This window comes from Danio aesculapii, chromosome 21 (genome assembly GCF_903798145.1).
Source record: "Danio aesculapii chromosome 21, fDanAes4.1, whole genome shotgun sequence".
In the NCBI taxonomy this organism is placed as follows: domain Eukaryota; kingdom Metazoa; phylum Chordata; class Actinopteri; order Cypriniformes; family Danionidae; genus Danio; species Danio aesculapii.
This window is the reverse complement of record NC_079455.1, coordinates 418,397-432,667: the sequence shown is the minus strand read 5'-3', so window position 1 is coordinate 432,667 and position 14,271 is coordinate 418,397. Positions and strand designations below refer to the sequence as shown.

At 39.0% G+C, this 14,271-nt stretch overlaps 1 protein-coding gene across 1 annotated transcript in view; it reads left to right on the top strand.

Moving 5' to 3' along the window:
• LOC130215122 (rap guanine nucleotide exchange factor 6) overlaps positions 1–14,271 on the top strand; it is a 96,957-nt gene that overhangs the window by 2,326 nt on the left and 80,360 nt on the right. The window contains exons 2-4 of the mRNA XM_056447024.1: positions 11,134–11,204; positions 12,879–12,935; positions 13,663–13,746. Coding sequence (XP_056302999.1) covers positions 11,134–11,204; positions 12,879–12,935; positions 13,663–13,746 — 212 coding nt within the window. The remainder of the gene's footprint in view (positions 1–11,133; positions 11,205–12,878; positions 12,936–13,662; positions 13,747–14,271) is intronic.

Below are 14,271 nucleotides of genomic sequence, written 5' to 3'. Positions count from 1 at the left end.
AGAGATACAGTTAAAGGCAAAATCCTCATCCCTGTGAAACTTTACTTATTTTCTGTGATGTGCCAAGTGCTGTTTAACAGAGCAAGAACGTTTTTACAGTATTTCCCATTATATTTTTATTCTGGAGAGTCTGATTTCTTTAAATTTGAATAAATGATTGAACGATATCTTTTAAAGGTGCAGTATGTAAGGTGTTGAACTAGGTATTGCACTCCTGGATCAAAACAAACACAAGTGCAGGTTGCCAGATTGAGGACAGGAGCGAGTGATTTAAACCGTGTTCTGAATAAAAGCAGCGGCACCTGATAGAAGGAATATTCTCCATTATAAAGGGAGTTTTTATCCTAAACAACACCTGGAATTGATATATTAGAAACGGCTTTAATTTCTCACAGGTGAACAGAAAACTGACAATGATCAGCTCAGGTACAGCTCATGTGCTTTATTCAGTGTTAAATGCTAATAATGTGAGTTTGACATGACATTTATTGCCCTATACTGAAAGCAGCAGCAGATAGTTCAGCTCAGATCTGGAGAATAAAATAAACCGTCTGAAACTGAACTCAAGAACTAAAACACATCTCAGTGATTCAGCATCTACATTAATCATGTTAAAGAGGGTTAATATGTATTCATTAGATTATAAACTTGACCATTTCATGAGTGAGTGCACTATTCTGAGCTTCTGAATGGCTGGATTTACATTTCTGTGGTGTTTCGTCTGATGCAAACAGCCAAATTGCTCATCACTGCGCATCTCATCATGAAGCGTGTTGTTAGGACACGGGGTTACAGTGTGACCTGCTCACCTAATGTTTACGCTCCTAATATTAATATTATTTGCTCATTAATAACTTCATGTGGAACTCTGAATCTGCGTCTCATTTCAGAATCTCCTACTGGTCCACCAGAGGTCTCATTTCAGCCAAGGCTGCATACTTTCAGAGCCTTTCTGACTGAATGACTGAAATACGCTGTTTTCCACCATCTGGCAACCCGGAGTGCAGAAATATAATTGGCTAAACTGGCATTGGGCGGGTTTAAAATGACCAAAACAAAAACAGCGTTCCGGCTCATGTTCAAAGCAGAATATCTGACTTCAGCATTGTTTTACAGATAAACAAGAATGTTCACTGAGCATGTTTCTAAATATCTCCACACATATGATGCTGTTCTTCATACTTTATAAGAGTCAAAAACTGACATACAGCACCTTTAAGGTCAATATGTTTAGCCTCCTTAAGAATAGTATTTTTATTGACCACTGTTGTCTAATGGCATGCCTAATTAACCTAGCTGAGCCTTTAAATGACACTTTAAGAGGAATACTAGTGTTTTATAAAATATTATGTACTGCCATCATGGCAAAGACTAAATAAATGAGTAATTGAAACTAATATATTTATAAATGTGTTAATAAATGGTCTCTGATTGGAAAATACATCATAAAATAATGAAAATTTCACAGGAGGAGGAATCATTTAGTCAATTATTGCACAGCACTAATGCAGAAAAAAGAGATTGTGAGCTCTGTCATTGACTGTAATGGTAAAGCAAGTGTGTGTTCCTCAGGTGAGTGTGTGTGTGTGTTTACAGTGCATTGCTCCAGGTGTGGGTGGTTTCTCAGGAAAAGCTGCTGATCAGACTAACAAACACAAACTGCAGTGGCTCTGATAGTCGAGTTAGAGACGGGTCCCTATGGGTGTGTTGTGTGTGTGTGTGTGTGTGTTACGTAAGAAAGCAAAACAAATGCTCCGATACTCTTAATTTCCATAGCATTACACCGCCCGCTCTGGCTAATGATGACAAGAGTTACGTCAGATCCAAAGAGACTCAAAACACAGGAATATAATCTGCACATTCAGAAAGAGACTGCACAGAATCCATTAAAGAGCCCCTATTGTGCATTATACAGGCTCATATTTGAGTTTTGAGGAATAAATTACTGTACACAAAGCCAATAAGACCCGACAGTTCATTCATAAATCTAATGTCTAAGGGTGGCCTTCACCAAAGGGAGTTACTGTGAGCACGTTTCTATCAGTTTAGCAGTTTTACTTTTACTTTAACAGGTTAGTTTGGATTTTCTCCATTCAGAAAGTTTTTCATTCAGGAGTTGGAATGCAGCGATTATAGATTGTGTTTGTGCAATTATTGTCTGATAAATATTCACGGTTATCATCATTATTATGCATTCATTCATTTCTAAAATGACATGAAAACTCACTCTTATATATTAAAGTGTTGTTTATTGCTGCTCAGTAGCCGAATAATACAGCACAAAATAATAATAAAAAACAAACAACAGTCCATTTCTCTCTTTGGACTAAAAATATAAGTGAAAAAAGCTTTTGATTTTAAACATAAGTATAAATTTAACACTGAAAATGAATGACAGAACAATGAATAAATAAATGAATAAGTAAAAATTGTATTTGTCTAATGTAAATCTAAGCTATATGTTAGCTAAGTATTGAAATGAACTGTTATCATCTTTGTTCATATATACATAATCATTCATTTGTTTTTAATAATTCGTCTAACACATATTTTGTTTCCATTGCACTGAAAGACAAGCACATCTCTCACTGCTACAGCGGGAGATGTTTTCAACTGGGTGCGCTTGGAAGGCATGAGCACGTCGCTCCCTATATATTTCCTCCATTGGAAATAAGAAACTTGTCCACGGAAAAGTCATGATATGTGAATGGCCCACTAGGTGTCTTAGCCATAGTTAATCTAGTGTGCGTGTGTATTAGCCTCAATGTATATACTCAGAACTAGCGCACAGTTGGCATAACTTAATTGTTTAGTTGGTTTAGTTGCAGCAACAGTTCTGTGTTCTGTGCAACAGAAGCGCAGTGTTGAGAAGCCTGTTAAATTAACCATGACGAATTAAATTGAGGTCAATAGTAAATCGGTTAATCGTTTCATCCCTATTCAGGAGGTCCTTATGCTTGTTTGCATCAAAGCATCAAAACATTCATTCATTCATTTTCCTTTGGCTTAGTCCCTTTATTCATCAAGGGTCGCCACAGCGGTATGATCCACCAACTATTCCAGCATATGGATTACACAGCGGATGCCCTTCCAGCTGCAACCCAGTACTGGGAAAGTATACACACATACACACTCATTCACACACACTCATACACTACGGCCAATTTAGTTGATCAGTTCCCCTATAGCACATGTGTTTGGACTGTGGGGGAAACCGGAGCACCTGGAGGAAACCCACACCAACACGGGGAGAACATGCAAACTCCACACTGAAACACCAACTGACACAGCCGGGACTCGAACCAGCGAGCTTCTTGCTGTGAAGCCACAGTGCTAACCACTGAGCCACCATGCCACCAGCATCAAAACACTGTGTGATAAAGCTTTTTTTGATATTTACATGATCATAAATAAATATAGTTCTTTAATTGTGTATAAATAAAGAAATGTGTCCTGTTTAATTGATTTTAAAGTATAGCAATATGTCCAAATAATCTTTACAGCCGTATTTAGAAAAATAATCATGTGCTGACATATTACAAGACTTTTCCTAGACTGATGGATCACAGTTTGGCCCTAAAATAGTCAGTAATTGAACCCTAAAATACTAATAATCCTAATCATTTGTTCGTTTTACCCACTGTCAGCAGTAGGATTTCCATCACTTCAAACAGAATCAGATTTAGCAGACGACAACATTGACTACGTTGACATGGACATCAGTAATCAAAACTTAATCTAATTAAGACAATAATATGATGAAGGTGTTTACATGTGCTGCTATTTAAATGTTCCTTTCATGATCCCGTTTTAAACGTTATAGCACATCATTCGAGTAACGTGGAGTTTCCTGTAATTCCAGGTGCTTCATTTTTAATTTGTGGACTTTAACTGCAGTTTGGCACTATCACTTTCATTCAGGAACATTTCATTCATGCCCCCCATAACAAACCAGATATTTGATGCAACTATGAACTGCTGGAAGAGTGTAGTTTTAACAGGATTTCATACCGCACGCTGAATAGGAGAAAAACCTCCGCATTTCACGTGTCTGTAGACTTCACTGACTGTAGGTGCAGATAGTGTCAAACAGCTGTGTGTGTGTATAGACTATCCTGTCGCTAAACACGGTGAAAAGCCCTACATGACGGTAATAGTTTGACTGCGGTGTTTACATGTCTGTAGTGCACTTCAATAATGCCAGTTAAATCAGCATACTCCACATGTCTTAATTCCATTACTCTTCAGTTCGATTATGACCTTAATCTGATTAAATTAATCAATAATCTCTGTTTACATGGTCGACTCTTAATCAGAGTATTGTCTTAATCAGATTTAAATCGCATTATTGGTGTCCATGTAAACAGACTCATAGTCAGCATAATCCCTTCACACAGATCATACAATATATTTGCTTTTGGGCCACTAAATGTTGTGTAAATCAGTAGCCCACATGCTTTTAATAGAGGACGCTGCTGTTGCGTGAACATATTGTCGGATAGCAGTGAAATATAGTGCTTTAGTATTCAGGCACAGAAATCCAAAAATAATGTGACTGCACTTGAGGAAAGCTGTTGAATGAGACTGTAGAGAGACTGTATATAGGCTGAAGGTGTTGACTGTAGATACAGAGACTGACTGCTGTCCTCATGCTGTCAGCAGGGATGCTCAGAAACTCCATCAGTTATTCTGTTTGAGTGCCACTAACCCGCTGCGCTTCTGACCTCACCTCACGCTTCATCTTTAATTGCAGCAGTGCAGCTTTACTGAGTGCCTGATGTTCAATAGACTCCTCTACTTTACTAGGTCAGTCTTTAGCAGATCTACAAAACTGATAGAAATCCAGCTACCCATGAGACGGACACCTATCATATAACTGTGCCGAGTGTCCACAAACTCAGTTTCAGGCCTGTTTGGCTACACTGAATGTGTGCCTTCTTGTTTTCAGTGTACAGATGCTAATATTCAGTAAACATTAAGCGCACAAATGTGTTGTTTGCATGTCATATACTTTTATTTAGAACTCTTCCTGTCCCTCTGGTCATATAAAAACATGTTGTTGATGTGTGCGTGCGTGTGTGTGCGTGTGTGTGTGTGCGTGTGTGTGTGCGTGTGTGCGTGCGTGTGTGCGTGTGTGTGTGTTTTAGACCTTTTAGTAAAAGGAAACTGCTGAATCACTGACATGACAGAAAGGCCACAAGTCAGACTCATTCAGCTGCTTGTCATGTGATTCAGTGGGCTAACAGAGAGAGATTTCTCAGATTTATTCATTTCTCTTTTTAGACACTGTCAGGCGGCCAGAAAACACTTTAATATTACTAATGTTTGAATTACAGTTCAGTTTTCATTTAGAAATAAAAATCACTCATTAAAATAAAAAGCTTTTCTTATTGAGATGATTATTATCTTTTATTGTGCAGCACACATTGCGTAAACAATATATGATGTCCATTCCTTTTACAAATATAGCATATAAACAGAGCAGTAACGAAAGTTGAGGTTGGCAGCATGGTGTATTAAGTAAAATAAATAAGGATAATAAAAGGAGAAATTAGAAGAGAGAGAAAAGGGAACATATATTAAACTGAATAGGCATTACGGTCTCACAGCAAGAAGGTCACTGGTTCGAGTCTCGGCTGGGTCAGTGTGTGTTTCTGTGTGGAGTTTGCATGTTCTCCCCGTGTTGGTGTGGGTTTCCTCCGGGTGCTCCAGTTTCCCCCACAGTCCAAACACATGCGCTATAGGGGAATTGATCAACTAAATTGGCTGTAGTGTATGAGTGTGTATGGGTGTTTCCCTGTGATGGGTTGCGGCTGGAAGGGCATCCGCTGCGTAAAACATATGCTGGATAAGTTGGGGGTTCATTCCGCTGTGGTGACCCCTAATTAATAAAGGGACTAGGCCGAAAAAGAAAATGAATGAATGAATGAATGAATTGGCTGAGAGTTGTATGCTTGTGCTATATCAGCACTAGCACTCATCTGGAAGCTACATTCTACAGTAATTTAGAATGACATGCTATAATTTGACATGCTCCAAGAATGCCAACCCAATGCACTGAACCTCGAAGTCTCTATTTAATTTGTTCTTATTTAACAAAGTAAGGGGTCTTTAATATGCATTGAGTATGGGATGGGGGTTGAGGAGACTTCCATTGCTACACAATACACCGCCTTGATAATAATAACAGAAAAGCTAATAATTCAGCTAAATAAAAAGGGAGTGAGCTGTAAACAGGCCAAATAACAGAGAAGGATCCATTTTAATAGATGTAATGGTTGAAAATGAATCAAAAACAGACTCCCAAAAAAGAGAATATTCATCCAGTGGGGCGGGCAGAATCATTTCGGGGTTTTCTTTGTTTTGACATAAGATTATTTTTCTTCCCCATTGTCAGATTGTTTTGCTTGTTTTAAGGCAGGGGTGTCCAAAGTCGGTCCTGGATGGCCGGTGTCCTGCTGACTTCTGCTCCAACTTGCTTCAACACACCTGCCTGGAAGTTTCTAGTATACCTAGTGAAGCTGCGGACACACTGGACTTGTCTCCCCATAGACTTCCGTTCATATGCATGCGAATGCATCAGACTGGAAACGCAAGCTCGTACGACAAGTTTTGCAGTTCACTGTGGTGCAGTGTTCAAGCTTGGTGAACTCTGATCTGCAAAATCACATCACTGTGTAAGACCAATCGAAGATCAAAACCTGACCTCTCTGCACAGAAATTTAAAACATGGAGCAATCGCTCGCTTTTTAAAATGTCTAATCATCTTGTTAAGTCCCGCCCCTTTTCACAGCGCTGTACGACAGATGTTCGCATGCTCAAACTCTAGTGTGACCGCAGCATAAGAGCTTGATTAGCTGGTCCAGGTGTGTCTGATTAGGGTTGGAGCTAATCTCTCCAGGACACCGGCCCTCCAGGACCCCTGTCTTCAGGGAAATACTCAATTTTGGCATATTATTTCCTAAAACAAGACATTATCTGTTGCTCGTCTATAAAATACTTCATGATTTAAGAATGTTTAGATATTTAGACTAGAAACAAGACAGAAACTCAAATTAAGAACAGCATCTGCCTCCACAGCTCATAAGATGATGCGACTCAGATTCTTACTAAATGCTTCATGTGAGAAAGTGAGAATATTCTTTAAATAAATGACGTGTGTTTAGGATTGTTCAGATCGACTCCAGCACTGCGTTGTCAGACTGAGAACTGTAAACTGACACTACACTCAACTATAATGGACGGAGGTCATTTATGCCCAAAAGCAGTGGCGCTAAAGACAAAAACAGCATGTCTACAAGACCACAGAGAATGAGGCCAAACCTGAAATGTTGGTTTTGCATTGTTTTGATCTCAAGGCATGCTGGGAATGTAAGCAGCTATTGGGGCATCCTTCTGTTTTAGGCTTTGTTGTGTGGTACTGCTGGCGATACAGTATGCTGTGAAAGGCAGCAATTCTTGATATCCTACAGCAGGCTATATTTGATCAGCTCTGATTAGCAGAAGAGATTTCTTCCTAAAACAATGACAAACCTCACTGAGGGCTGTGCAGTATGATAATGTGCATAGATATATACCATATGGACAATACATAACAGGCAGCATGGTGGCTCAGTGGTTAACACTGTGGCCTCACAGCAAGAAGGTCGCTAGTTCGAGCCCCAGCTGGATCAGTTGGTGTTTCTGTGTGGAGTTTGCATGTTCTCCCCGTGTTGGTGTGGGTTTCCTCCGAGTGCTCCGGTTTCCACAGTCCAAACACATGCGCTATAGGGGAATTGGGCAAGCTAAATTGATCATAGTGTTCATAATGTAGGGATATGGCTTGGGCTTACGACCCACCTCTTGAAAAATTTGATGTAGTGCGGCTAAATATCAGCTTGGATATAAACAGCCCTGGCAGTATAAGTATGGACAACACATAAATCTATTGTTTCAAGAGTTCACACTTATGATGATTGATTATAAGCGTGTTTGGCATGCTGTTTCAGGAGAAAGCCCTCAGCTCATAAGAGCCTCGAGCACGGGGCTCCCTTCCGTTTACAGGGTGAGAGGGGAGTTTGAGTCAGGTCCCTTTGTTTAGAGCTGATGACAGATTATATTTTGCTATGTAGATATATACTGCTGGTTAAGAGTTTGACTATAGTGCTGATTTAGATTGATCAATTCACTTATGACACATGTTTTTGGACGATGGGAGGAAACCGGAGAACCTGGAGGAAACCCATGCGAGCATGGGGAGAACGACACATAGCCTCTTCAGTATTTCAACCAGTGATGTTCTTGGTGTGAGGCAACAGTGCTAACCACTGGGCCACCGTGTCACCGTATTAAGGGAAAGGGGGAGCAGTTGGGGTGGAAGGGGGGATTCTTCAAGGCGATAACTGTAAGATAACTGTAGTAGGAGACTCTGGTTATTTATAGGGAGTTAGAATCGTCTGATTGGTGAATCAATCGTTAGTTAATGCGGGACCAGCCGTGTTCAATCATAAGCATGTGATCCTCTCAAAATTAGTTTATAAATAAACTTCACTTCATATTATGCTCTGGTTTAGTTTACAGTAATACTTCTTAATACTTCTTCGTTTTCTTCTGTTTCGTTTTCTTCGTTTTCAGTCGTTTTCAATATTATACGACATTACATGTAAACATGAATCTTTTTATTGTGAGAATTTTGCAATCTTGAAAGTACGATGTTTACATTTAGCATTTGTTTTTGAAATGTGTTAAGTTATAGCTAGTATCTTGAAAAACATTAAGTATCATGGCAGAGATTTATGAAATCAGTTATTAGAAATGAGTTATTAAAGCTATTATGTTTAGAAATGTGTTGAAAAGATCTTCTGTGTTAAACAGAACTTGGGGAAAACGTATAAAATAATAAAAATATAACAGGAGGCCTAATATCTCTGACTTTAACTGTATATCGTATTATAATACAACAAAATATGGCAATATTGTGCAGCTCTATTTGTAGCACAGATCGGCTACGAGCGGGACCCTGGGGCGTTCAGCGACAAGTGAAGGCCTGTAGAGTCTGTGTGATTTGCATTTTGTGTTTCCCATGCCGTTCAGCGCACTGGTGTTGGCCTGCAGCTTACTAAAACATCTGTTCAGCACTTTCCTCAATGCCTGCAGTTCGGGGATCACACTGAAAAAACAAAGCACAATGCTGTCGTTCACCCTCACAGCAACCATAGCCCACATTTATACATATAAACACTGCATGAATGTGCAATTAAATTAAGTGAAGAAAGGAGGAGAACATTTTGTGAGTGATATACGGACATAATTAAAGATCACAGAATCATAAACTAAGAAGCATAAGTGAAAGAGACACTGAGCTTTGCCATTGTCAGCCCCACAGAATCTCTGCAGAAACCTTGTTCAAGGGAATCTGAAATTTGACATTTTAGAAACGGCCTCAGAGTCATCTGAGCATGCCTTTTCCTTTATATGTTTCATCTTTTATGTATTGTATGTTGTTTTATTGTTCTGTTTGATCATTTCTATTCAAATTGTGTACAGCACAATGGTTGACAGTGACTGATGTTGTATTGAGCTATATAAATAGATAGGGGTGTAACAATTCACTTTCTCGATGCACTGAATTATAAGTTCAGCCGATGGATATGCTTCGATTGTGAAAAGTGTATTCTGAATCATTTGTTTTTGTTAATAATCGATTTTAAATACAGTGCTCAGCATAATAGAGTACAGCCCATTTTGAAAATGAATATGTTAGGTTTAGTCTGTATTCAGGTCTGAGGTTGTTTTTCACATGTTGCACTTTAAAGGTGTGATTTTAAACTAAATGCTGCAGTGTTTGGCCGGCGGCATGCAGGAGTTACACTTATTACTGAGCCACAATTACATGCTATTTCAGAGCCAATATTCAGAGCTGTCAGTCACAGGCTGATATAAAATATATACAATAAAATATAAAAGCGGAATAGTGCTGTTTACTGATGTTCTGTTGTTAAACTATATATAAATCTACATTATCTGCTGTAAAAGGACCTTATGAAGCTGAAAATAGTCACATCAATCTGTCACCGGGAGATTTCAGTGGCTGAACAACACTTCTGTGCATATAACCCATTCATAATAACCCAATCTACATCAGCTCTGCGTGACTGGAAGAGTTTAAAACTGAACATGACCCGTCGGACAGAAACACTTCAGCCATGTTGTCGTCCGAGCAAAACTAACCCCAATATTGATTTAGGAGTTGAACAGGTTTTGATTCAGCCTGACCGCTGTCACTCATGTCCATGTGGCCACGGCGCGTGTGCAGCGAATCTGCGTGAACGGCTGCAGACGGACAAATCTACATTTGCTGACAGACAGTTTGAGCTCCTGAGCAGAATTATGAGAGATGTCAGCCTGACAGTATTGACCTGTATGAACATGTGTTAGTCTTCTGCCTCCCCCAGAATAAAGAAACACAAATAAACACATTCAGATCATTTACTGTAATCAGTATTACTGGAGTGTGAAGAGACACAACAACACATGTGTCTGAACACCATCACCTACTGCAGCTTCAACTACTGAGGATTAGCTGTTATTTCTTGTTTTATTTCTGCTAAAATCACACGCTCTTCAAGTTGTTTTTGTTAAAGCCGAAAGTTTCTTGCTGGACGGTTTTTGGAAAAATTGACATTAAATGATATGTCGCCTCCTCTTTTATGCTGATGGATTTTGTGATTGGCTGCAGCACTAATGGTCACATGATGATGTATTTGGAGCACATAAGAGCAACTTTCATATTTTGGGGTAAAATATCTCTTTAAATATTTAATAATTATTCAGATGCATTCAGATCTGCTCTCAGTGCAAGTGTGTGTGTTTCTGTAGGAGTAGTATGTGTGAGTGTGAGTGTGTGTGTGTGGCGGAGACGCTGTTATGGTCCCACTTTATCTATGTTATTTAGCTCCGGAAATAAATACTCCTTTAATGTGGACGCAAATAAATATTATTATTACATAAATAAATCAATTGTTAAAGTGTGTGTGTGTGTGTGTGTGTGTGTGTGTGTGTGTGTGTGTGTGTGTGTGTGTGTGTGTCTGTGTGTGTGTGCGTGTGTGTGTGTGTGTGTGTGTGTGTGTGTGTGTGTGTGTGTGTGTTGTTTAGGATCTGAACATCATCTACACTCATCTGTACCACATGGACGTGTTGTCACACCTCAGAGAACATCAGCTCAGGTGAGTTCTTCATTTTCTCTAAATGTTGATCTTCTTCTACGATTGGTTTATTTAGACTCAGTCGTATTACAGAAATGACTAGGAATAATAAACAGCCTAACATGCTCAAACTGCTCGCTCCACACACAAGTGCTTCTAATATTGGTCAAAATACTGATCTTTTATTTGAGCTCATTAATGTAAATGCGTACTGCAGACATCATCGTACTGACTTGTCCTATTGGCTGGCTTTATAATTCAGAAGCTTGTAAACACCTTAGGTCTGGATTGTGTTTGTTGTACACCCTGTCACACAACAGCTTTTGTTAAGATTTTATAGTTTAGATTTTGCCCCAGTGCCCGGAGCCTTGGCTGTCTAATGTGAGACGTTGCACTTTAATTTTGTGTCCTCGAACACTTGGTTTATTAAACAGATTATTAAAACTTGGTTCTGGATTTTTATTAGCTTGTCTACTTTACATTTTGTCACCCTCCAACAATACAAAATCAATATATATATATACTGTATACAGTGGGAAAAATAAGTATTGAACACTTTTTCTCAGAAAGCATATTTCTAAAGGTGTCGTTGACTTGAAATGTTCACCAGATGTTGATAACAACTAAAGAAATCCATATATGCAAAGAAAACAAATCGAATTAGTTTACAAATGAAGTTCTGTGTAAGAAAATGTTACAGGGAAAAAGTATTGAACACATGAAGAAAGGTGGGTGTAGTTGGGCAGTGAAAGCCCAGACAGCAGCTGAAATCTCTCAGTAGTTCTTCAGGAATCCTCTGCCCTTCCTCAGTGTAAATGAATACCAGCTGCTTCAGTCCAACATTAGCAGGAGGATGAAGAGGAAACCAGCAAGACAATGATCTAAAACACAGCCAAGGAGACTCTCAGATGCTTTCAGAGAAAGAAAATCAAGCTGTAGAATGGCCCAGCCAATCACCTGACCCCAATCCAATAGAGAATACAGAATAAAGCTCAGATATGTTAGAGGAGACCCACAGAACCATCAAGATACTGACACTGTGTTGAAGTCTGAGAGAAACTCACACCTGAGCAATGCATGAGGCTTCAGTCTCCATATGAGCAGCGTCTTTAAGCTGCAGCACCACAACAGCCTTTTATATAAAATATTAAACATATTTCAGTAGTTTAGCTCTTTCTCCTTCTGTCATTCCATACTTATGAAACATTATTCACTTCTCAGATTTGTTTTATTTTTACCGTTGTATTGTTTGGGTTTTTACCTAAATCTGCTTCAATTCCACGTCAGCAGCTCTGTTAGAAATATTATCTGCAGGAAAAACACATGATGTGTTCAACACTCCACTGTGTGTATAGACCATTTTGATGGATGTAAACAAAGCAATGGTCCCAACGTATTTCCTGTTTTACATTTTTAATTTCTAATAGCTTCTGAGATTCCAAAAAGAGCCACATATTGATGAATAATGTTATGAGAGCTGTTTTAACATGAAGTTATGATTGAATTGCCTCTTGATACAGTTATAATATAGTTTGATAGTAAGCAGGAAATGTTGATGCGTCAATGACCTGACCACATTGAAATGGTCTATATTGGTATATATGTTTCTCAGTGTCGTGCAGCCCTAATGTTAATGCCCGTCAGTATAATGTACCCTTGATTAATAAAAAAACATTGATAAACCCTCTTCTTCAGGTCCATGTGCATGACGGCCCGGTACGAGTGCTACGAGGCCAACCGTGTGCTCTTCTAGTAAGTGCATGCTGGAATCTCTTTTAGTTTGTCACACATTAGTTTTTGTTTGTCTGAATTCATTTATTGTTTGTTCACACTTTACAATGAGATTGTACCAGTTAATGCATTTACTAACATGAACAGAGAAGAACACATTTATTACAGGGTTTGTTCATAGTAACTTAAATGTACACAAAGTCAATCACTGCTAGTTCATGCTAATGCTGACAGGCATGAGTTTGTGTGTTAATAATGCATTAGTAAATGTGGAACTATGATTAATAAGTGCTCTACAGGTATTGTTCATAATTAGTAAGTAACATGAACTAATGAAACCCTTTTGTAAAGTGTGACCCTTTTCTGAACCTGATTTTATTGGTTCAAATAATGATAGTCAGTATATAACACACACTCCAGATAACACACTCCACTGTGCATTACATCTTCATTTCTCAAGTTAAACCTGAAAATAATGAAGCTAAACCCTGAAAGTTCATCTTTATTCATCATTTTGATCCATTTATTGAACATTTGACATTTAAACACAGCAAGAGTTGACCATTTGAAAATAACTCATTAAATGAACTAATAAATAAACCTTAAACTATTTATACAGTATAAAACATTTATACACAGGATGAAGATACAGAACTGTTATTAAAAGTTTAACTAAAGTTAAAACTCGAGGAGAAAATATAATGTGTGTGTGTGCGTGTGTGTGTGTGTGTGTGTGTGTGTGTTTCAGCGCTGACAGCATCTCCACCTGCTGGTTCGTCCTGCTGTCGGGATCAGTGCTGGTGAAGGAGCACATGTATCTGGCCCGATGCTGGTACTTACACACACACACACACACACACACACACACACACACACACACACACACACACACACACAGAACACCACACACTCTGTATGTACTGTAGTGTATGCTGTGTCAGTTGTGTGGGCTGCTGTTGAGTGTAAATGACTCTATAGCACCACCTAATGTCTGATCTGCATATGTTAATGAGGAATGTCTTCTTAAAACAGACTAATAAAGCTAAATATAAGTTCCTGAAACATCAAAATAAATATGATTTAGCACAAACACACACACACACACACACACACACACATGTTATTCTCCTGTGGGGACCCCTGCTGTAGATCATGGAGTGTACGGTGATGTTGCTGAACCCCGCGGGGTGTGAGGGACCGCTGATAGTGTGATGTCATGGTGGGATTTGACAATCATGTGCTGCTGTCATCTGACTGCATGTGATGATGTCATAGATGTGATGTGTGTGTGTGTGTGTGTGTGTGTGTGTGTGTGTGTGTGTGTGTGTGTGTTCAGTGTGTGTGTGTGTGTGTGTGT